Source organism: Schistocerca gregaria, chromosome X (genome assembly GCF_023897955.1).
Source record: "Schistocerca gregaria isolate iqSchGreg1 chromosome X, iqSchGreg1.2, whole genome shotgun sequence".
Lineage (NCBI taxonomy): Eukaryota > Metazoa > Arthropoda > Insecta > Orthoptera > Acrididae > Schistocerca > Schistocerca gregaria.
This window is the reverse complement of record NC_064931.1, coordinates 519,267,332-519,292,597: the sequence shown is the minus strand read 5'-3', so window position 1 is coordinate 519,292,597 and position 25,266 is coordinate 519,267,332. Positions and strand designations below refer to the sequence as shown.

At 46.3% G+C, this 25,266-nt stretch overlaps 1 protein-coding gene across 1 annotated transcript in view; it reads left to right on the top strand.

Moving 5' to 3' along the window:
- LOC126299180 (organic cation transporter protein-like) overlaps positions 1-25,266 on the top strand; it is a 206,389-nt gene that overhangs the window by 171,915 nt on the left and 9,208 nt on the right. Inside the window, exon 11 of the mRNA XM_049990948.1 lies at positions 10,106-10,242. Within this exon, the coding sequence (XP_049846905.1) occupies positions 10,106-10,242 (137 nt within the window). The remainder of the gene's footprint in view (positions 1-10,105; positions 10,243-25,266) is intronic.

The following is a 25,266-nucleotide window of genomic DNA, read 5'->3' as shown; positions in this document are numbered from 1 at the left end:
GGATCATTTAGTAATCGCGAAAGCGTTACGCAGATGATAGATAAACTCCAGTGGAAGACTCTGCAAGAGAGACGATCAGTAGCTCGGTAAGGACTTTTGTTGAAGTTTCGAGAACATACCTTCACCGAGGACTCAAGCAGTATATTGCTTCCTCCTACGTACATTTCGCGAAGAGACCATTAGGATAAAATCAGTGAGATTAGAGCCCACACAGAGGCATACCGACAATCTTTCTTTCCACGGACAATTCGAGACTGGAATAGAAGGCAGAACCGATAGAGGTACTCAAGGTACCCTCCGCCACACACTGTCAAGTGGCTTGCGGAGTGTGGATTTAGATGTAGATGTAGAGTGTCCACAGCATACTACTCATCATTAAAATATAGAAAAAGAGCAAGTCTTGTTAACTGAGAATGCTGGAATAAAGATTCTGGTTCATGTTGACCCTAACCTGAACGAGTGAGCCCAATCCATATTAGGAAAAACAGCCCCAAAACACCACAGAACTGCGAACAACCTGAACAACCCCCCCCCCCCCCCTCACATGCAGCTTGTTAAACGCCTTATTGAGCCGTCGGTGCATTTGATGCTTTGCATATCTGAACAGAGGCAAAATAGCTACTCGTTCGACCACATTACACGTCTCCAGTCACCTGTTGTCGAGTTTCTGAGTTGTCTGGTTTTTGGAAGACGTGCAGATTTTTGTGCCCAGGTGAGCAATGACCTTTTGCGAGGCATCCGACTTCATATCACCGCTGCATGTAGTTCCCTTCACAGTGTTCGCAAGGAAACTGGTTGAGATGGACCTGCAGTCACTGAGAGCAGCAATACCTGTAGGTTTCGAGATCAGTTGTCATTGGCAAGGCGCGATACTCTTCTCCAACCTCGTTGGATTACGATCTTTTTACTACCACTGGTCTTACACCCTGTCACATGGGAGTGGTACACTATTCCTTGTACACACAGTGGCAGTCTGTGTTTGTATACCAGTAAATCGGGCAGCTTCATTCACATTATGGTCACGGACACGTTCGAACACGATAGATTCTTTCTGTCATTACATACGCCTCCACAACATCGATCCATCTTACCACTCCTGTCCATGCCTCGGAAAGCCCAACGGTACCGACCGACTGCCGTATCATCCTCAGCCGATCGGTGCCACTGGATGCGGATGTGAAGGGATATGTTTGTCAGCACACCGCTCTCCTATACGTTGTCAGTTTTCGTGGCCGGAGCCGCTACTTCGCAGAATGTAGCTCCCCAATTGGGCTCACGAGGACTGAGTGCACTGCGCTTGCCAACAGCGTTCGGCAGATCGGACGCTTACCCACCTAACAACACAGCGGTGTTACTCCTGGCGTCATGATGTGGGGTGGTCGTGTGGTAGCGTTCTCCCTTCCCACGCCCGGGTTCCCTGGTTCGATTCAAGGCGGGGTCAGGGATTATCTGTGCCTCGTGATGACTGGGTGTTGTGTGCTGTCCTTAGGTTAGTTAGGTTTAAGTAGTTCTAAGTTCTATGGGACTGATGACCATAGATGTTAAGTCCCATAGTGCTCAGAGCCATTTGAACCATGATGTGGGGAACGATGGGGTCGAAATTTAGGTCACAGCTGGTAGTGATTGAAGGGACTCTGGCGGCACAACGGTATATCACGGACATCCTGTGTTCTCATGTGTTACCTCTCATGGACAGCATTGTAGTGCTATGTTTCAGTACTTGTCCACGCACAATATGTGTCTCTATGAACAGTCTGCACGTTGTTGAGGTACTCTCGTGGCCAACAAGATCCCCATATCAGCCCCGATAGAGCATGTGTTGGACGAACTTATATGTCAACCCCGTCCCAGTGTCACTATCCAGGATATCAAGGGCCAGTTACAACAATGAATTTACAATGAAATCCAGACCATTAGCTGCTTACAGGCGTTGATAAATATCAACGGGTACAGTTGAAAATGTGTGCCCCGACAGGAACCCAAACCCGGGATCTCCTGCTTACATGGCAGACGCTCTGTCCGACTGAGCCATCAGGGACGCAGAGGATAGTGCGGCTACAGGGACTTACCTCTGGCGTGCTCCACGTGAGATCCACATTTCCAACTTACAGTCCACACACTACATTTGTAGTGACATTGCCCACTACACTCATTACTCGCGGCAGTCAATCTATCGATTCCCGTAAGAGTTTGTGCAATGTGAGTGCATCAACACTGAACAAGATCATTGGCTGGTAAGCCTTATCTACATGTAGATGGTATCTGTTCTTTCGGACATGTCCGAAAGAACAGATACCATCGTCATATAGTTACAACAGTTGTGGGCCAGCCTGCCTCAGGAGAGAGTACAACGCCTTAATGGCACACTTCACAACCGATTCGCTCTATACATCCAGACCAGAAAGGGTGCAACGTCATGCTTATAAGTGGGCTCACACTGCAAAGTTCTCTGTAACTTTGGCTATCTTGTATTCACTGTGGCAACATCACGTACCTTATCCACCCGTGAAGTTTGACTTCGTTCCCTGCTCCCCTTCTGAGTGTTTCACACTTTTGGAAGGGAGTGCATGTCTCGTACAGTGATAATAAATGAGTCTTTATGTACAACATGCTGTCTTTGCTAACGACGTCAATTCTTTCACTAACTTACGTGCAGCCACCTTTCTAACATAGCAGTATGTTTCTAACATCGCCCTAACGTATTAGAAAATTCGCCTTGAAAATCTATTTAGCTCACCGGATGAGCAATAATTTTTGCATTAATGTATTCTGATCCGAACCTTTACAAGTATTCCTACTTCTTTTCGTTTAAGTTTAGAATACACGCTGTCTGAGAAGTAAAATTCTTCTGTCATTAACGACGAGAACGTGATATTCTACCGCATATTGGCGGCACGCTCGCTGGAATTTCGGCTAGCTGACAACCTGCTGAGGCAAGCTTAGCAAGGACGTCTACTGTGTCTTCCGTTAGCCTTCCTTCCCTCACTCTATCAAGCACCCTTCGACAAACTTCAAGTCTCTCTGCAGCTATTAGCTTCACAGCGTCATGATGAATTCGGTCGACTGGATGGTGTTTTGTGTCGCTGTTACGTTTCATCTTGAAAGCTAAATTTCGGATATTCATATCTGATCCTCTCAGGCTACCCATTCTGTGCCAAAATATGAAGTTCTGGTTTTTCTTTCACGTATAGCGTGGAGGCAAATTGGTAGGCACTGCAGATACGTTCTTACCTGTTAGGCTTCCACGATGCTGAAAAACGTTAAGTACACGACCGGGACAACGTTTTAAGAAACGTGAAACTACACTGCGCAATACAATTAAAAGGTAAGTTTATCGAAATTCCCTGACTGTCTCCCATTGCGACGCAGAAGTTCGAAATTTGCGTGAAATGTGTCTACACCCTTCCTCTGTAATGGTGCAAAAGCGTGGCGCCCTGCGTTGTCAACCACGGATCCAATGACGCTTCGAACAGAAAGATATCGTCACATGCGAAAAAAGGGCCCGGACCTCAGAAGTTCATGTTAAGTGTAAAGTGGGTTAACGATGTCACGTTGGAAACAGATTTGAAACCCCACCGTATTTCGATGAGTCGCCGAGCAAAACGTTTCAGACCCACCGCCGCTCAGAATCGACAAGAAAAGTCCTCAGGGGGTGGCAAAAGGGCATCAATGAAACCATCCTTTCCCTTGGGGCGTCGATTCTCACACATTCCCTGCACGTAGACAGCCATTCACTGATTCCTAGGCGCCGGTGTGACAGGCAACTATTTCAACATACTCAGCTGAGTGGCATTACGTCGCTGAATTAGCGCCTGTTGGCCGCATGTGAAATGTAAGTGGTATCGCCGGCGCCTTGGAAACAGTAAATGGGTTTCTCTGCACATGAATACTTTTAAAGTGACCAACAAAGATGTGTGGGCGGCACGAAGGGCGTTGCCGAACTAGGGGGTGGGGGTTCTTAGAGGGGCCCTTTCCCGTTTTATTCACGCATGTGACAGTAGCACACCACTGTCAACGTCGCACGCCATCCATGACGAACCCCCGTCAATGCTTCCCCCCCCCCCCCCCCCAAATCGTCATTACTCCACAAAAGGCCAAAACAGGAGGGCTGATGAAGCATAAACACCCTCTGGTGCTTCAGATCACGTTCAAGCTTCGTCGACTGGTTTTTAACTGTTCCCAGTGGTTCCATCCTGTACAACAAAGCATACTTCGAGGTCGCACTACACTCCAAAGACGTGCGATCACATTCAGTGTGGTTGCAAACCCACAATGTATTTAGAGAAAGATAGAATCGTTCCAGGGAATGTCAGCAGTGTCAAAGGTTTTGAAGAACGTCGTCCTATTGCTCGTCGTACTGCGAACTATAATTTTCGACCGCCAAATGTGAGGTAATCAAAGCGCCAGGGGCTGGGATGGTTTTATTGACCTCCTTTATGCCATCCCATGAGGTCTTTTATCACGATTCTGAGTGGCAGTGTGTCTGAAATGTTTTCCTCGGCGACTCAGAAGACAACCGCGTGATTTCAACGCCGGTCGTCGCATCTCTGATTTCCACTTAGAAGTGTCAAGAGAAGGGATGAAATGTGGGTAAGAGGGGCTGTGACGACCTTCTCATCGTGTGGCATGTCCCCGGTGGCGTTGGGCAGAATTGCGGCGAAATATGGTGCAAATGTGACATCATTAACCTACCTTACACCTTACATGAACTTCGGAGCTCTGGCCTTGCTGTTTGAAGTGTCACCGGGCCCAGTGGTGACGTCGAAGGGTGCTACGCTTTTTCAGCATTACAGAGGAAGGTTGTAGGTACCTTTGAGCCAAAATTCAAATTTCTGCGTCTCAATCGGAGACAATTAGGTGGTTTCGAAAAAGTGGCCCTTTAATTGTGTTGCACAGTGTAGAAAAGTTTCCATACTTTTCAGTCCAAAACAATCGGTGATTTGCTACACACTGGGCTAAGGTTGCACAGTTATGTTTAAACAGCTTAACAATAGTGTGCCGAGCCGCGAATTACTCTATCTTGTGTCCATATCGCTAGTTGAATGAGACACACATCTTTACACTTGCATTCTTCATATGTTGTGTTCTGCACACGACTTTTCGAATGCTTCTATCACAGCTTGGTAGTTGTGCTGTAAGTTCTTACAGAGAAACTGCCTGAGAAAGACCATAAATCTTCCATAAATTGGCTACGGTATGTCGTCATTCACTCTATTTTGTGATGTTCCGACTGTAGTGTGTCCCATGTTTGATTAAACTTTTTCTTGCGAACGCCCCACTATCTTTACGAGTTATACCAACATACCAGTGTGCACTCTTCGAATGAATGCTTTGCTTACAACCAGAACATGGGCACGCCGATTAACTCTCGTCACGAAAAGAACAGCTGGTAGGCGATGGCAACGGAGTTTACTGCTTAAATTGTTAAGGGCTTACGGCACCACATCAGTGATTGTACTGTGCGTGGCACTTGGAAAATACCAGATTGATATTACTACCAGATATCGGATTGCAACGTACTGGACGGGTAGACTAGACCAGATTAGACTGAAAGCCGATGTATCTATTAACAAAAAGCACCACCTCAAACTCTGGCGAATGGAGAGCTGGCAAGGTGAATAGGTCAGCGGTAAGGCTAAACCCTTTTCCTCGAAATCTCGTAGCGGTTAACTACGAAATATGCCGATCCTAGCAGATCGTGCACTTCTTAACTGGAGACAAACCTTATCCCACGCATTTAAACCAGACACCAAATTGCACATGTGGGGGATTAAGAACCCCAGAACACACAATCCTATTCTGCGGGAGTTACGGAAACATCAGAGACATATCACACATACACAACATAACCACTGAACGTCAAATATAGGAAGTCATTAGGGACTTTGATCACTAGAAGCAGCTAAATAAATTTGCTGGCCGGCCGCGGTGGTCTCGCGGTTCTAGGCGCGCAGTCCGGAACCGTGCGACTGCTACGGTCGCAGGTTCGAATCCTGCCTCGGGCATGGATGTGTGTGACGCCCTTAGGTTAGTTAGGTTTAAGTAGTTCTAAGTTCTAGGGGACTAATGACCACAGCAGTTGAGTCCCATAGTGCTCAGAGCCATTTGAACCAAATTTGCTGGCGAACGTTCCGAAGCAACTTAACGCGCTAGGCCATACAGAGGGGAAGTCAGTACGCAACAAAACGAGAGAATTCATAGGTTGGAAAAAGGAGAAGGAAGCACTTAAATAACAGTTGACTATTAACTGTAGGCTCTTTGATAGCAGATGTATTGCACATAGACGTAAGGGCAGTCGAATAAAATATGGAAATCACATGAGGACATATCGGGGATGTACGGAGGATGTGTAAGGGATTCCCATCGAAATTTCTGCATCGTACTCGAAACACCATTAGCAGCCTGTGGGCCGGCTTTTTCCCTGCAAATCCCTTACACATCCTCCATACAGCTTCGATCTCTCCTCCTACGATTTTCCTATTTTTGGAACCCTGAAGAAAGAAATTCGTGGCCGTCGATTTGCTTCGGACGAAGAGGTGCACGCCTGGGCACAATCATGGTAGACAACCTCAAACGTTTTCCGTGAAGACACTGACCGTTTTGTCTCACAGTGGGATACATGTACTAACAGTTATGGCGATTACTTTTGAAATAATAAACAGTTTGCTTAACTTTTTTCCATCTGTCTCGTTTTCATTTGACAGCCCCTTATACACACATCAAAAAAAGTTTTGCGTCACCTCGGTTTCGAGAGTTCCGGAACCTGTACAGAAAATTGGAATAAGATCAACATAAACATCATTTCCGCCCTTTTTTTTGGCTCATGAAAACCACACATTGGATGTTGTACCACCATACAACGGGACCTTCAGAGGTGGCGGTACAAACTGCAAGCCGGCCGGAGTGGTCCTGCGGTTCTAGGCGCTACAATCTGGAGCCGAGCAACCGCTACGGTCGCAGGTTAAGTTCTAGGCGACTGATGGCCTCAGAGGTTAAGTCGCATAGTGCACAGAGTCATTTGAACCATTTGAACAAACTGCTGTACACACCGGTACCTCTAATACCCAGTAGCACGTCCTCTTGCATTGTGCATGCCTGTATTCGTCGTGACATACTATCCACAAGTTCATTAAGGCACTGTTGGTCCAGATTGTCCCACTCCTCAACGGCGTTTCGACGTAGATCCCTCAGAGTGGTTGGTGGAAGACGTCGTCCATAAACAGCCCTTTTCAGACTATTCCAGGCATGATCGATAGGTTTCATGTCTGGAGAACATACTGGCCACAGTAGTCGAGCGATGTCGTTATCCTGAAGGAAGCCATTCACAAGTTGTGCACGATGGGGCGAGAATTGTCTTCCATGAAGATGAATGCCTCGCCAATATGCTGCCGATATGGTTCCACTATCGGTCGGAGGATGGCATTCACGTATCGTACAGCCGTTACTGCTCCTTCCATGACCACCAGAGGCGTACGTCGGCCCCATATAATCCCACCCCAATGTAGCAGGGGGCCACCATCTTGCTGCACTCGCTGGACAGTGTGTCTAAGGCGTTCAGCCTGACCGGGTTCCCCTCCAAACATGTTTCCGACAATTGTCTGGTTGAAGGCATATGCGACACTCATTGGCGAAGAAAACGTGATGCCAATCCTGAGCGGCCCATTCGGCATGTTGTTGGGCCATCTGTACCGCGCTGCGTGATGTCGTGGTCGCAAAGATGGAACTCGCCATGGACGTCGGGAGTGAAGTTGCGCATCATGCAGCCTATTGCGCACAGTTTGAGTCGTAACACGACGTCCTGTGGCTGCACGAAAAGCATTATTCAACATGGTAGCGTTGCTGTCAGGGTTCCTCCGAGCTATAAAATGTAGGTAGCGGTCATTCACTGCAGTAGTAGCCCTTGGGCGGCCTGAGCGAGGCATGTCATCGCTAGTTCCTGTCTCTCTCTGCATCTCCTCCATGTCCGAACAACATCGCTTTGGTTCACTACGAGACGCTTGGACACTTTCTTTGTTGAGAGCCCTTCCTGGCACAAAGTAACAAAGCGGGCGCGATCGAACCGTGGTGTTGACAGTCCAGGCATGGTTGAACTACAGACTAAACGAACCGTGTACCTCCTTCCTGATGGAATGACTGGAACTGATCGGCTGTCTGACCCCCTCCGTCTAATAGACGCTCCTCGTGCATGATTGTTAACATCTTTGGGAGGGTTTAGTGACATCTCTGAACAGTCAAAGGGACTATGTCTGTGACACAATATCCACAGTGAACTTCTATCTACAGGAGTTCTGGGAACCGGGATGATGCAAAAACTTTCTTTATGTGTGTATAGCTCTAGCTTAACGTTCGATGACAAATACCAAGGTATTCACCCGCAAACATCTAGGTCACGGCTGTAACCTCTATCATCTATCTTATCTTCTGTTTTTTTCCTTTCTAAATTATCCAAGAATTTATTTATATTGCCATTTCACGAAACTTCTCATTTTATTTTAAGTAAGTGAAAAGCTGCTTTAACAAAAAAGAAAAACAAAAGATTAAAAGAAATGGACGGCCTCCACGTGGCAGACAATGTTATACGGACACAGGTCTTGGTGGTGGACAGTTTTGGCCCCTCCAAGCTCGGTGGACAGACGCATCGGCTAAGAGACCAAAAACGATCCACCGTTAGAAATCAGGCAATGGGTCTTATAGAAAGCAGCAAGTGAAAAAAAAGTGAACGCGTCACTAATGGTGCAAGAAGTTTACTTCCATGTAGTGATCTGAATTGCGAGTAACTAGCCAGCCAGAGTGGATGAGTGGTTCTAGGCGCTACAGTCTGGAACCGCGCGACCACTACGGTCGCAGGTTCGAATTCTGCCTCGGACATGGATGTGTGTGATGTCCTTGGGTTATATAGGTTTAAGTAGTTCTAAGTTCTAGGGGACTGATGACCTCAGAAGTTAAGTCCCATAGTCCTCGAGCCATTTGAACCTTTTTTTTTTTAGAGTAACTGCTTAAAATGACTGATGGCTTAAAAACAAAAATGAAAACTTCATTCCCTTGCAGTACGTCAGCAAACGTAAGAGGGCTTGCTGAAAAGTAATGTCTCCGTATTTTTTACGTGGTTACTCTTAAAGCTTTTTAAATAAAACAGACGTTATTAATATTCTACATCTTTATTTTAATGTCTACATATTTGCAGACCTTTTGTCTCCTGAGGGCTCCGAATGGTAGCGTTTAACATGGCAGTGTGTAAGGTAAGTATATCGATGCGTGAGAAACAGTGTACTGCAATCGCGTTTCAAATTCGAAGAGTTCGTCCACACATGAAGCACCCTCTCCCTCAGCATGATAATGTCAGACCACAAACGAGCGCTGCGACGTTCCGACGCCTTGGGTTCACTATCATAGATCATCCACCATACAGTCCCTACTTGGTCCTATACGGTTTTCATCTGTTTGCAAAACTCAAAGAACACCTTCGAGGACTTCACTTTGATAGTGATGAAGCGGTGGAAGCAGAAGTGCGGTTGTGGCTACATCAAAAATTTTAAACATTCTATAATGACAGTATCAACAATCTTGTCTCTTGTTGCTAGAAATGTGTTCGTCGCCAGGATGACTGTGTTGAGTAATAAATTTGTAGACATGAGGAATTAAGATGTAGAACGTTAATAACGTTTGGTTTATTACAAAGCTTTAAGAAATTTCACATAAAATAATCAGAGGCATTTCTTTTCAGCACGCCCTAGCACATGCGTCGTTATGCTTTGTTTTCATAACTTGTTGGTCTAAGTACGTAATTTTCCCAAGTAGTATGCCGCTCTTAAGTAGTAAAAGATAGTCTGAACATTTGTGGCCGCGCGGAATTAGCCGAGCGGTCTCAGGCGCTGCAGTCATGGACTGTGCGGCTTGTGCCGGCGGAGGTTCGAGTTCTCCCTCGGGCATGGGTGTGTGTGTTTGTCCTTGGGATAGTTTAAGTTAAGTAGTGTGTAAGCTTAGGGACGGATGATCTTAGCAGTTAAGTCCCATAAGATTTCACACACATTTGAACATTTTTTTTGAACATTTGTACCCTTAACTTTCTCTTAATATGTTATTCTTGTGTTACTTCTATCTCTAGGACGCGTACTGGGTCCATTTGCCGATGCTGATCATAGGATGTGCAGCACTGATTACGACGGTGGGTATTTCTTTCCTACCTGAGACTAAGGGACAGCCACTACTTGACACATTTGAAGAAGATGACAGACGGAACAAGTGAGTGGACATACCTTGTCATTACTGCTATATCATCTCTCTGTGACTCTGAAATATTTAATACGTGGAAAGTTCACAACTATCAGTAATTATGTAATATTTTTACGAGCATTAGTCATAAACTTTTAATTATCACCAAGAGAAAATCAAGTTGCGACCAGGAAAGCTGGTGACGGTGTTAGTCCTTCTCCATTTATTCACCCTTTAATTCGACACATTTTCCCCAACGACGGATGACTTGGAGGAGACCTTGGTTTGACAGAGACCTTTGTTGTAGAGGTCGGCATTTTGGCTACGAAGGAACCATTCCGCCTTCAAAATCCTCTCTTCGTCATTCTGGAAATGCCTGTGACGCACTGGTTTCTTCATCCGAGGAAAGAGAAAATCGTCATCAGGTGTCCTCTAAGGCCAGTACAAGTGTGTGGCAAAATTTGATAGCCCTCAAGAAACAGCATATATGACTATGTCTTGTACACAATAAGCTGGGGCCTGGTGAGGCAAAAACATACTTCGTCAGCTTCTCGCTACGTTTCGTCCTGACAGCCTCCCGTAACCTCCTCGGGATATTTCAGTGGTATTCTCCTGGGACGGTTTGTCCCTTCCGAGCATAATCTATTTGTACCATGCCACAGCAGTGCCAAAAAAAAAAAACAAAAACAAAAAAAAACACACAGTATCACCTTGCCCGCTTATATGAGGACGCGGTTAAAACTAATACCTCCGAATTTTTTATGTCAAAACTTAAAGTTTTTTTTAAGTAAATCAGAAATTCTAATTCTTTATTCTTCATGTCTGCTTTCTTATTTCTCGACATAGCCTATATGGCGACGTACACATTTCTGCCAACGAGAGCCCGGTTTGCTGATATCGTCACTGTAGAATGTTTGACGGAGCTTCTTCCCTCCACTCCCCTTACTGAGTGTTTCTTTGATTCTGTGATGGTAGTGAAATTTGATTCCGCACGATCTCTCAATCGACTGCTGTGATTTCACTCAGCTGCTCCTGTGTTGTTGTCTGGCGTGTCGGTTCCTGCTGCCCTGCTGTGGACGGCCACGTTTGATTGTCGGGATTGCGGATCAGCTGTTTCTCCACGATTTCCCGTTTCCATCTCGAATCTATCGTGTATCGCTGTAATGTTATCAGACTTCTGTTTCCTGGTTATCTGTGCCGAATTCTCCTCGGAGTCCTCTTCGGAGCTCGTACTACTCGTTTCTAGTGGCCGTCCCCTGTTTTTATTTTATCTTATTTGGATGAGAACTGGTGGGACTCACATTGCCGCATCCAGGTCGTTATCTTACTGATGAATTGTTATTTCATGCACTTTGTAGATGTTTTCTTGGTAGGTAGTTGCAGAATTGTCTTCATCGGTTTCAGCCTCATCAGCTTTGTCTGATTTCTCACGTAATTCACTTTTATTGGTCCCTTATTCAAGGGTGGGGAACTTCCCTGTAGCTAAAATAAGGTATTGGTCAGTGGATTCCACAGAAATATTTTCGGCGTTGCCGCTGCATAGCTTGTGTGGATCAGTTCCTGTGCTTCGGATCTTGTCCGCTGTTCCAGATTATATTGGAGAATAAACAATCGCCATGGTCAGTTTTCCCGAAGATGTCTTGGTTCATTGCATAAGTAACTTGTGGGATTTTACTCAACATGAATTATCTACATATACATCTATCTACCTCTACATGGTTACTCTGCAGATCACACTTAAGTGCCTGGCAGAGGGTTCATCGAACCATTTTCATACTACTTCTCTACCATTCCACTCTCGAATGGCGCGTGGGAAAAAGGAACACCTAAATATTTCCGTTCGAGCTCTGATTTCTCTATCCCAACTCGCGTATCATATCAGTGACACTCTCACCCCTATTGCGTTGTAACACGCAACGAGCTGCCCTTCTTTACACTTTTTCGATGTCGTCTGTCAGTCCTACCTGGTAAGAATCCCACACCACGCAGCAGTATTCCAGCAGAGGACGGACAAGTGTAATGTAGGCTGTCTCTTTAGTGGGTTTGTCGCATCTTCTAAGTGTTCTGCCAACAAAGCGCAGTCTTTGTTTCGCCTTCCCCACAATATGATCTATGTGGTCTTTCCAATTTGAGTTGCTCGTAATTGTAATTCCTAGGTATTTAGTCGAATTGACAGACCTTAGATTTGTGTGATTTATCGTATACCCCAAATTTATCGGATTTCTTTTAGTATCCATGTGGATGAACTCGGACTTTTCTTTGTTCAGTGCCAACTGCCACTTTAGGCACCATACAGAAATTCACTCTAGTTCGTTTTGTAATTGGAATTGATCGTCTGATGATTTTACTAGACGGTAAATTACAGCGTCATCTGCAAACAATCTAAGGGGGCTACTCAGATTATCACCTAGATCATTTATGTAATTCAGGAAGAGCAGAGGGCCTATGACACTACCTTGCGGAACGCCAGATATCACTTCTGTTCTACTCAATGATTTACCGTCTATCACTACGAACTGTGGCCTCTCTGAGAGGAAATCACGAATCCAGTCACACAACTGAGGCGATACTCCATAAGCACGCAATTTGATTGATAGTCGCTTGTGAGGAACGGTATCAAAAGCCTTCTGGAAATCTAGGAATATGGAATCGATCTGAGATCCCTTGTCGACAGTACTCATTACTTCATGGGAATAAAGAGCACAAGAACGATATTTTCTGAATCTGTGTTGGTTATGTATCAATAAGTAATTTTCTTCAAGGTGATTCATAATGTTCAAGTACAGTATATGCTCCAAAATCGTACTGCAAATTGAGGTCAGTGATATGGGTCTGTAATTCAATGGGTTACTCCTTTTTCTTTTCTTGAATATTGGTGTGACATGTGCTACTTTCCAGTCTTTGGGAACAGACCTTTCGTCAAGTGAGCGGTTATGTATGATTGCTAAGAAAGGCGCTATTATGTCTGCATACTCTGAAAGGAACCTGATTGGTATACCATCTGGACCGGAAGTGATTTCTTAAGTGATTTGAGTTGTTTCGCAACATCTTATATATCTACTTTTATGTCACTCACGCTAACAGCTGTCCTGGTTTCGAATTCTGGAATATTCACTTCGTCTTCTTTCGTGAAGGAATGACAGAAAACTGTATTAAGTAACTCCGCTTTAGTGGCACCATCATCGGTAACATTTTCATCGGTATCGCACAGTAACGGTATTGACTGTTTTTTGCCACTGGTGTACTTTACATACGACCAGGATCTCTTTGGATTTTTTTACCATATTTTGAGACAATGTTTCATTGTGGAACCTATTAAAAGCATCTCGCATGGACGTCCGCACTAAGTTTCGAGCTTCCGTGAAACTTAGCCAGTTTAGGGGATTTTCCTTTCTTTTGCATTTGGTATGCTTTTTGTGTTCTGACGTGTTTTGTGTACCATGGTGGATCAGACCCGTCTCTTTTTAACTTATGCGGTATGAATCTGTCTGTTGCTATCGATACTGTATCTTTGAATGTGAGCCATATCTGGTCTACACTTACATGATTAGCTTGGAATGAATGGAGACATTCTCATAGGAAGGCATCAAGCGAATTTTATCTGCTGTTTTAAATAGATATACTTTGCGTTTATTTTTTGGTTTTGGTTGATATGGTTTTGAGCCTCGCTACAATGACCTTGTGTTCACTAATCCCTGCATCCGTCACGACGCTCTCTATTAGATCAGGATTATTTGTGGCTAAGAGATCAAGTGTGTTTTTGCAACCATATACAATTCGTGTGGGCTCAGAAATTAATTGTTCAAAGTAATTCTCAGAGAAAGCATTTAGTATAATTTCGGAAGATGTTTTCTGCGTACCACCGGCTCTGAATATATATTTTCGCCAACAAATCGAGGGTAGATTGAAGTGTCCATCAATTTTAACTATATGAGTGGAGTACTTATTTGTAATGAGATTTCTTTGAACCGTTCGGCTATTGTATCATCTGAGTCGGGGGGTCGGTAGAAGAAGGCAATTATTATTTTGGTACGGCTGTTGAGTATAACCTCTACCCATAGCAATTCGCAGGAACTATCTATTTCAACTTCACTACAAGATAAACTACTACCATAGACACAAACACACCACCATCTACTTTATTTACTGTATCCTTTCTGAACACGGTTTGCGCCTCTGTAAAAATTTCGGCAGAATTTATCTCCGGCTTTAGCCAAATTTCTGTTCCTATAACGACTTCAGCTTCAGTGCTTTCTATCAGCGCTTGGGGCTCTGGTACTTTTCCAACACAGCTACGATAATTTACAACTACAATACCGACTGTTGCTTGGTCGATTCTCGTCGAGTCTTTGCCTTGCACCCTATGAGACTGGAGCCTTTTTTGATCTTTCCCTAGACTGTCTAACCTAAAAGCCGCCCAGTCCACGCAACACAGCCCCTGCTACCCGTGTAGCCGCCTCCTGTGTGTAGTGGATGTTGTGGTTGGCAGAAGAGCCAACCAGGGTTAGTTAATGTTGTGGTTGGCAGGAGAGCCAACACCTCGCAACTAAAGGAGGCCGAAATGCACGCGTTTCAGCTCACGCAGGCTGGCGTGAGGTCTGGAACATGACAAGGGAATTAGAATTGAGAAAAACGGACGTAGCTGGTGGAATACTTAACTTTAATCCATTAATGGAGAACGTCGCTCTTTATGGTACATGATTCACAATATCAATAGTACGGATACTGGCGCCTTGATAGGTCGTAGCAAATAACGTAGCTGAAGGCTATGCTAACTATCGTCTCGGCAAATGAGAGCGTAGAAGTCAGTGAACCATCGCTAGCAAAGTCGGCTGTACAACTGGGGCGAGTGCTAGGAAGTCTCTTTAGACCTGCCGTGTGGCGGCGCTCGGTCTGCAATCTCTGATAGTGGCGACACGCGGGTCCGACGTATACTACCGGACCGCGGCCGATTTAAAGGCTACCACCTAGCAAGTGTGGTGTCTGGCGGTGACACCACAGTGGACACCTGATCTATTTAGCGGAACCCGAAACCCCACCACCCTATGGCTCAAGTCGAGGAATCTGCAGCTTACACTGTCGCTGAACCGTCTGAGCCTCTGATTCAGACCCACCACTCGGCTCTGTACCAAAGATCCACAATCGGTTCTGTCGGCGATGCTGCATATGGTGAGCTCTGCCTTCATCTCTCTAGCAAGACTGGCAGTCTTCACCAACCCAGATAGCCGCCAGAAACCACCTACTAGGGTGTGTGACAGGATATCCGTCGTCACAAACATTCAGATAGACCTAGCCCCATTTTGGCTCTGTATCGTGCATCTCTTAGACCACTTTTCGAATTCGATGTTTCCGACCTGTCCGAAATTTCAAAGTACCTGTATCAAGTCATTATGCTCTAGGCCTGGGGGAAGATTTAGTATCCTGACAGTTTTCAGTTGACTGTTTGCGTTACTTATATTAATGGTACTAACAGAATGATCACTATAACAGAATTCAAATTTGCTCAGGTTTTTCAGTAATACTCTATCTAACATAAAGGAGCTACGCAATTAAAAGAAAGCACAGTACTTCTCATTATCCATTTGAGTGAACTCCACATTATCATCAGAAATACCGAAACTGTCATGCAGCTAGTCACTGAATTCCTGTCAAAGGCGAACCTCCAAATATTTTTTTTCTGATCGAATCCATGGACATCATTAGCGCTACGAAGCAGAACCTCCGCTTCACGAACAATACACAAAGACGATGAACAGGTAGAATTGCAAGTACAGTGGCTGCACGAAAATGGAGATGAGCGTTTGGCGTCATTGGCCGGGAGGCCCCTTAGAGGGCAGGACCGGCCGCCTTGGTGCAGGTCTAATTACATTCGACGACAAATTGGGCGACCTGCGCGCCCGATGGAGATGAAATGATGATGAAGACAACACAACACCCAGTCCCTGAGCGGCGAAAATCCCCGACGCAGCCGGGCATCGAACTCTTGCCCGTAGGACGGCAATCTGTCACGCTGGCCACTTTTTTTTAACGCTCTATCCATCTGAGCCGCTTAAAAAAATGAAAAAAAAAAGGAATCAGGATTTTGGAAGGTTTGTTTTTCTGTGTTTTTTTATTTTTATTTTATTTTATTTTTATACAAATGGATAAAGGAAACCCGTTCCTCTTCGAGTACATAAACAGGATAATAGGAAGTCGTCCCGTTACGAAATAAGGATGATCCATACTATAGCCTACTGCGAATTTTTCGATGACTGTCGTCCCGATGCTGTGTTGTTTTCGTTGTTTGTTCAATCTCATAAATAAAGGGAACTGTAAAGGGGTGCTATGGTTGTCTTCTCATGTCATCGATAATCCAGCTGCGTGGTTGATTATGGAATGCACTCCAAAGAAAATTAGAAAAATATTGCCTGTATTTATGGTTCTTGACGATCGCACAGTGTCGTTCGTTGAGGTAATACCAAAAATCGGGTACTGTCTTTTCGCCATTACCGAATAGGTAGTGAACAGCGTGACCTCTAATCCACGTTACAGTGTTCGTTTTTGCTCTTGGGAAATACATCTCATCGGGGAAAAGAAGTGATCGGGCAGTTATCCTCTAGGGAGCCGTGCGTGTTAGAAAAGCCGGCCGGCCGGTGTGGCCAAGCAGTTCTAGGCGCTTCAGTCTGGAACCGCGCGACCGCTACGGTCGCAGGTTCGAATCCTGCCTTGGGCATGGATGTATATGGTGTCCTTAGGTTAGTTACGCTTAAGTAGTTCTAAGTTCTAGGGGACTGATGACTTCAGATGTTAAGTCTCATAGTGCTCAGAGCCATTTGAACCATTTGCGAAAAGCCAATATCTGGCGCACCAAATACCAAACGTCCTTTGCCGACCCGCATTGGAAACGATGTTCATACGTGTCAATCACTTGGCATGTGGCACACAATAGTGAATCGGCGAGGTGGATGTGATGTAGGCGGGACTGGCACAACTGTTTCCCATAAACAGTTACGTACCATGCAGACTGCACGTCAGTATCAAGGGTGGTGGCATTCACTGCCTGCCACACAGCACGCCACTTCGTAGCGGGCTGTTTGCTTTCAATCACATTCGGCGTCCTGTTCATTTGCATGGCTGCATATATCGCCCTCGTCATCATCAAGCGTGTGGGTAGTAGCGCGGTACGGATGTAGTTTAATTCAAGGAAGAATTGGCTAATGTAGAAGAAAGGTGCTGCGATGTCCGATATCATCACGGGGTGCGAGTGAGGTCGGTCGAAAGGCCTCCAGTAAGAGACTTGTTAGGCACGTCGGGCTTCGTCGCCACAGTTGCAGGTGACAGCTGACGAACAGGGCCTTCGCTCTGTTTTCAACATGACAAAGGCCTAAACCTCCTCTGCTCCTCGTGAGGGTTACGGACTCGTAACGAATCTTAAATAACATGCCCGTATTAACAAAGGTTGCCAAAACCGCCAACATCCGGTGAGCCAGAGTAGGTGGTTTCGGGAGTATCTGTGCAAAATGGGAGATACGTGACGCCAAATAGATGTTAGCATATCGCGTCCGTTGCAGGAGGTCTAGATGTCTAAGGCGATGGTCACTTATTCCTACCCTCATCTGATTCAATAAACGCCTGTAATTAAGGGCTGCTGAACGCTTCATGTCAGATGTGAATTCAATGCCAAGACAGCGGATTGTGTCACTGATTCGTAGCGGTGCGACGCTGTCATCGGTTAGACCTCTGCCTATTGAGAGAGCGTGCGATTTGTTGAGATTGAGATGGCTCCCCGATGCCCGCCGTAGGTCGCCACGCACGCCAGTGCTGCACGAACATCGTCATTATTGCGAAGAAGGAGTACCAGATCATCCGCATAGGCAGTGCAGCAAAAAGTGTGTCCACCAAGGGATATCCCAGTCGGGCGTTGTCGGAGGCCGCAGAGGAGTGGTTCCAAGACGAGGGCGTACAAAATCGCCGAAAGAGGGCAGCCTTGTCGCACCGATCGCTGGATCTGTATCGGCGGCGTGAGACGGCCATTATATAACACCTTGGACGTCGCTCCGCGTAGGAGACGCATCAGTACCCCATGTGTCGCAGTACCTCCATCAAAAATGTGTGGTCGACTCTGTCAAAGGCCTGGCTAAAGTCGAATGAGGCCAAAACTCCTGGCAGTTGGCGAGCTTTACCTAGCGCGATCATATCTCGATATCGGCAGAGTGCAGTGCGAATATTATGGTCACCACCTAACGATGCCTGGTCCTGCGACACAACATTTTGTACCGATCGCTTTAGACGTGCCGCCAGAAGCCGGGTGAAAATCTTCAAATCACTGTTGAGTAAGGTCAAGGGGCGATAATCACTGACTCTCGATACGCCTCGTGGTTTGTGTATGGGCACAATCAGTCCTTCTAGGAACGCCCCAGGGATCTGTGTCATGAGATACATGAGATCGCGGCAAATGCCAGTCCATGCTGGTGCCAGCAATTGCTGATATGTCCGGTAAAATTCTAGAGGAAGGCCATCAGGTCCCAGGGACTTATGAGCAGCCCCCGCCTGTATTGCTTCAATGATTTCCTCTTCCGTTACACCTGCAGTCAAATCTGCCACCGCTGTCGGAGAGATTGTGCCATAAATGAGTTGAGAGACTTTGGCGATCACCTCTGGGTTATGTCGGTGTTCCGAGTACAGCCTATTGTAGTGAGCATGAAGGGCGTTTCCTATAATGCGCTGGGTATCAAGGCGCCGTCCGTCTTCCGTCGTGATAGCTTGGATCAGTCGGCGCCGTCGTTCTGCAATTACGTGGTACATGGGATGGTTCCTCCTGGGCCACTCTGTCTTGAGCGCTCGCTCTGACGATCGCACTCTCAAGGTGGCAACGTGTTAATCTGATGATCTGTGCCTTGGCACGGTTCACCGTCACCTGCCGTGAGTACGGCAATGTTGTACATTCCCTTAAGATGCTGTAGTAAAAGTCCATGGTATGTCTCTTCCATGCTGCAACATCTCGGCCGTAACCTATCAAGGTCTTCCGAAGGGCTGGTTTGGCGAAGAGTAACCGCAACGACAGTGTAGACAGTTAGGTGCCACGCCGGCGGATACAAGAATCCCACGTGTTCTCTATAATGTGGCGACGTTCCTGAGAGGCTAGGTGAGCGACGTCCAACTTCCAAAGACCACGGCTGCGCCATACCTTCTGGCGGCCCAGGGTAATGGCGCAGATGTAGGCCTCGTGGTCAGAAAACGCTGTGGGCCAAACTTCGGCAGCTCTCGTCCCCACAGCTATAGAGCGCTAGATGTAAATCCGGTCTATGCGGCTGGAGGAATGGCTAGTGTAGTGAGTGAATCCGGGCCGATCGCCACAAACATGTTCCCACGAGTCCACCAATTGAAGATTATTCATAATTGTCGCAAGTTCTATGCAGGGATAATGATTTGGTAACTGATCCTTAGGTGCTTGGCTACAGTTGAAGTCCCCTCCGAATATCAAGGCGTCCTGACAGCCCATAAAGAGGGGCGTGATTGTATGAGTGAAAAAGGTTGATCGTTCACGACGCCGACCAGATCCTGACGGTGCATATATGTTAACAAGTTTGACTCCTTGGATAGTGCGAGCCATGCCCCTGGCGTCAGGGAGATACTCGACGTCTTCTGCGGATACGCCTTGGCGGAGGAGGATTGCCACACCACTGCCATTGTCCGACGCATGTGAGACCCAAGTATTGTAGCCATAGGGTTCCTTGAAGTCCACGACATACACCTCTTGAAGGAGCGCAACGTCGATGTCTGCTGCGTTGAGCAGATCCTGTAGCATCGCTAGTTTGTCGGGCACGTATGTTGTTGATGTTAATCGTCGCTAGACGGTATGTCTGGTCAGCCAGGTCGGCAACTGGGTTGTTTTGGAGGCCAGGTGTGGACGGCAGGGGCGGCCCCACAGAGGTTGACGATACAGCCGTAGTCACTGTGGTTGGTCGGTGCAGGGTACAGCCGAAGGAGTATCTCTGCCCTAGACATCCTCCTGGTGCTGCGGCTCATCCTCGACATCATCCGCCAAGAATCAGATGCAGCAATTGGTAACTGTTGATCAGTTCTGCCAGTAGAGCGCTCGCGCGCATATTCAGTAGCAGAAGCGGTGTTGTAAGACCGAGGCTCAGAAATTGTAGTCGCCGTAGCATCGTGACGGGGAGGGTGAGTTGTGGTGGTGGAGTCCTGAGTGTCGTCCGACGCCGGGTGTTCGTCCGAGTCACACATCCGTAGCAGGCAATCATTGGATGGCGTATGGCGCCATTTCTTGCGTTTTCGAGGGGACCGTTGTTTTCGGACATGTTGTTCTGTGTCAGAGTGCGGGCGGCAACCGTCTGATGCTATCTCCATTGGCAGGAAGGCAGAAGTCGGGACAATTTCCGTTTCTACTTCCATCTTCTCTTTAGGCTCGTCTCGGTGGCACAATTGATCATCGTCTTGAGGCAAGCCTGCCGATGACGTTGTAGAGGGGGATATGCTGTCCGCCACACTTTCACCGACCACTGACTGCAATATGGTGTTTTGATCCTGGGCAGGAACAGCTGTGGCGGTTGCAGCCACTGCATACGTAATGGGGAGTGAAGTAGGTGTCGCCTTGGATGGAACTTCACCAGTCAGTTGGCGTTGAATGCAGGCCGATCTGACATGTCCTTCCGGGCCACAGACTGGCGCAAGTACGCGGTTGTCCGTCGTACATGACAATGGCTCTGCAGCCGCCATTTACTAAATAGGATGGCACATGCTTCGTCAGTTCAATCTTAATTTGTCGCCCTCCGTTTAAGACGGGGTATATCTCAAACGTTTGCCATTTTTCAGCCAGGGGACTTAGCACGTTGCCGTTCGGTTTGAAAGCTGTCATCACAACATCTGGCGGGACTTCGAATGGCAGTTCGAATACCCTCAGAGTACGAAGGCTTAATCCAGCGTGGTCGATCGTGACAGTTCCTATGTGCCCATCAGGATGCTTAAATTTAAGTCCATGAATGTGTCGACACACATCAGTGCACGCCTTTTCACTGATCAGTTTTATGTATACGACACTTTGCGTTATAAAAAAGTGGATCCCAATGATGTCTTGAGGTGCAATATGAAGTTCTTCCCGGATGAAACGTTGAATTTCAAGTGCTCGAGGTATTGCGTAGTCCGCTTGAAATGTGATCTTAATTGTGGTCTTGTGGTACGAGTACGCCATGGCACTACCGAGACACGGACGCGTGACACTAGGCGCAGCGAAAGGTAAACAGTAAACACTCGCTCTAACAGGGGAACACAGGCACGACGATCTTGCCCCACCGCTGCTAACAGCGGACTGTCGGGGCAGACAGGGGCTGTACAACGAAACTCCGAGCTAGGTGGCGCAGTGATTAGCACACTGTGCTTGTATTCGGGAGGACGACGGTTCAAACCAGCGTCCGGCCATCCTGATTTAGTCTTTCCTTGATTTCCCTAAATCGCTTCAGGCCAATGCCGGGATTGTTCCTTCGAAAGAGCACGGCCAACTCCCTTCCCCATCCTTCCCTAATCCGATGGGACCGATGACCTCGCTGTTTGGTACCCTCCCCCAAAACAATCAACCAACCAACCAACCAGCACAAGGAAACGTGATATACATGTACAGCAACACTTGCTTACGTTGCAAGTCAGTCATACCACGGAGCGCCGCACCGCACGTCAACACAGGCTGATCACTCCACCATGACTTGAGAAGTCGTCGCACTATCCGAAACACGCGACCCACGGGCGATATGCGTCCACCTAGCCTCCCCTCCCTCCCCCCTACCACTTTAAAGGTTATTTGTGAGTCCCGTCCCACTAACATAACGATAAATAGTTCAAATGGCTCTGAGCACTATGGGACTTAACTTCAGAGGTCATCAGTGCCCTAGAACTTAGAACTACTTAAACCTAACTAACCCAAGGACATCACACACCCATGCCCGAGGCAGGATTCGAACCTGCGACCGTAGCGGTCGCGCGTCTCCAGACTGTAGCGCCTAGAACCGATCGGCCACAGCGGCCGACCGATAAATAATAACAATAATAATAATTCCGTGAGGTTCAATGGCATGGTGCTAGTCTTTCTATTGGGCGCAACTTTAGCGACTTGATTTTCCCTACCCTAACCCAGTTATCCAACGGGGGAAAGTGGGACTACGGTTTAAGGTGGAATCTGAATCACGTGTCGTTGCTGGCGTCTCCTGACATCGTTGAGAGGTGAAGGCTTGGCAAAAACAAAGACTGAAAAATCCGTGGTCCGACCGAGATTCGATCCTGTGACCTCTCGGTGTTTCGGCACGCACTTTGCTGTCTTTTTATTTAAGTTTTTTCCTGTTTCTATTGTTAAAGAATAAAAGAAAATAAAGACAAAAAAGATGGAAGCAGCAGGAAAATGCTTGTACCGGCAGGATGGAGACAAGATGGGCAGGGGTGGTCTGCCTGGCCATGATGCCGCCCTTCCGCCTGTTACTGTGCTTGTCTCTCACATATTACTGGCCTTTTTTGTTCTTTATTTTCGTTCTTACTTTTATTTTTTTATTTTTATAATTTGCTACAAAAAAAGAAAAAAATGAAACAGAAACGGAGTTCATCCTACATGGCTTCCGCCATTTAAATAAGAAAAAAAAAATCTTTTCCAGACATTGCCAGCAACAATTTTGTTCATTTCCTTTGTATTTATCAAAGAAGGGAACAAGAAAAACAGGGCCAGAAAAATGAAGATAAAACTAAGGAAGAACACTGCTGAACGGCACTATGACGAAAATACCGCAAGGAACGGTTAACTCTACCGATACATTGTCGACGAAACAGTAAGTTCAACATATTGGCGAATAAATGGAGATACCATGGTAGGCGCAACACTTTTCTAGACCACCAGTCTAGACCAACAGTCAGAAAAGGGATGTTGCAGCTTAGGTTGCGCCGAGAAATAATTGTTAAAAAAAAATTCGAAACATTGCGCCGTTTCCGAGTTAATTAGCATTTACCTTAGGCATTCAGGCCACTGCGCACGTAAATTGAAGCGGCCTGCCAGAGACGGTGTCACCAAACGTGTCCGTTTAGTTTCCTAAAACCGAACGAGAGAGCGATACAAAAATTGGGCACGGGACAGTAGTAAGGGTCGAATCCGAGCCAAAGGAGGGACAGTTTCGTGCACTATCATCTACGATATGAGAACAAATGACACGAATAATATCTGATTGGCCGCTTACAAGCTTTTCACATTGTTTCTGACCATCCTGTATAAACATCGTGCTTCCCCTGCGCAGGCGCACCAAACCCGACTAGCAGTGAATATTTTGGTAGCCGCCTATCGTTTACAGACACAAAAAAGTAGAAAAGGAGTTTCAATTCTCTTCAGAATGCTCTGCAGTCTGGTCCTTTGTTCTCTTTGGTTTACACAATAGATATGGGCTCAATACCTAATCAAATGCAAATGGAGATATGTAAGATCCAGATATATTCAGATTCGAAATCAAAAGTTAGTGAAGTTGGTGTACCAGAAGTTTATAAATATTCCCCTAAGAAGTTTGAAAATGCTCGAAAATTTGCGTATGCTATTATTTCCATGTATGGAAATAGTTATGAAGGAACGCAAATAGACCTGTCAGAGCCGAGATTTCATACATTCACCTCAGTTCGTTTTTTAAAGTTATTTCTAGGAATAGGTTTCTCTCGTAATAGGAAAGATATTAGCAGCAAACAGATATTAAGTGTCAGAAAATGAAATTTATAAATGAATTTTCGTTTCTATGGAAACTGACTTTCAAGTTATTCTTTGTTTTTGTGGCCCGCTTAAAGATGAACCTTGTTCATTTGGCCATGTCAGCTTTCGAGCGTGACATCATTGGAGTAGATAGGCCTACTTGCCTCGCAGCAAAGAAAAACATTTCCTGTCTCAAATTACGTTACCGTGCGCTAACTGCAGAAGAGTGGACAAAAATATGGCAACACCAAAAATACAACACATTATCATGTGTAATACGACGGAGGAAACATGCTGCCATTCAAAACAGCTTCCAGTCGTTTCGAAATGGACGCATACAGGCCCTGTATGATTTCAAGGCAATCTTAAACCATTATTTCTGCAAAATAGTGGCAAGGTGAGATAATGGTAATGGATGTGGTCAGTGGTCACGCACTCTTCTCTCCAAAGTAGATCACAAATGCGCAATAATACTGAGATATGGTGACTGAGGTGTCCAAGGCAGACGCGACAACTTATCCTTGTCGATGCTCTTCACGAGTATGCAGCCAGACTTCATCGTCCTGACGACACGATATTTCGACCGTTCGAGTGGCCGCCATCTTCAGGTGAGATAGCAGGTGCCGGAACTGCGGTATAACATCAGATACGGTGGCGCCTTTACCTCGGGACAGGCCGCTGCGAGTGCGGGAGAACTGAAATGGGTGCACTCCAGAGAATAAAGGAGCCGCCGTGTTGATGTTACCTCAGTTCCGGCGTGATCGTGCAGCTGCAATCTCCCCTTAAGATGCCGGCCAGGTGGACCGTCGCAATATCGTGTTTCAGGACGATGAAATCCGGCTGCATACCCGTGAAGAGCGTCAACATTTATCACACCGGAAAAATGTACGTAATAACAATTTATAATTCTCTGCCTCGTGATGACTGGGTGTTGTGTGATGTCCTTAGGTTAGTTAGGTTTAAGTAATTCTAAGTTCTAGGGGACTGATGACCATAGATGTTAAGTCACATAGTGCTCAGAGCCATTTGAACCATTTTTGAACCTACAATTTATCCTCGTGCTCACAAAGGCAGTTCTAGACGACGCGAGCTGTGTCAACAGAAGTCCCGTTGTCGTGGAACACAGATTCACAATTGGGAAATAAATAGGTACCATGGGACGGACCTGTTCAGCCCAAATGGCCACATAATGCTTGGCAGTAATGCGACCTTGGAGAGCAATTATGAAGCCCATGGAATACCACGATATGGCTGTCCAAATCATCATCAAAACGTCACATGTTTCACTCTCGGGACGGAAACTAGGGCAGAGGTTGGACAAGACAAGGTGTGCAACAAGACTTATCGAAGCAAAT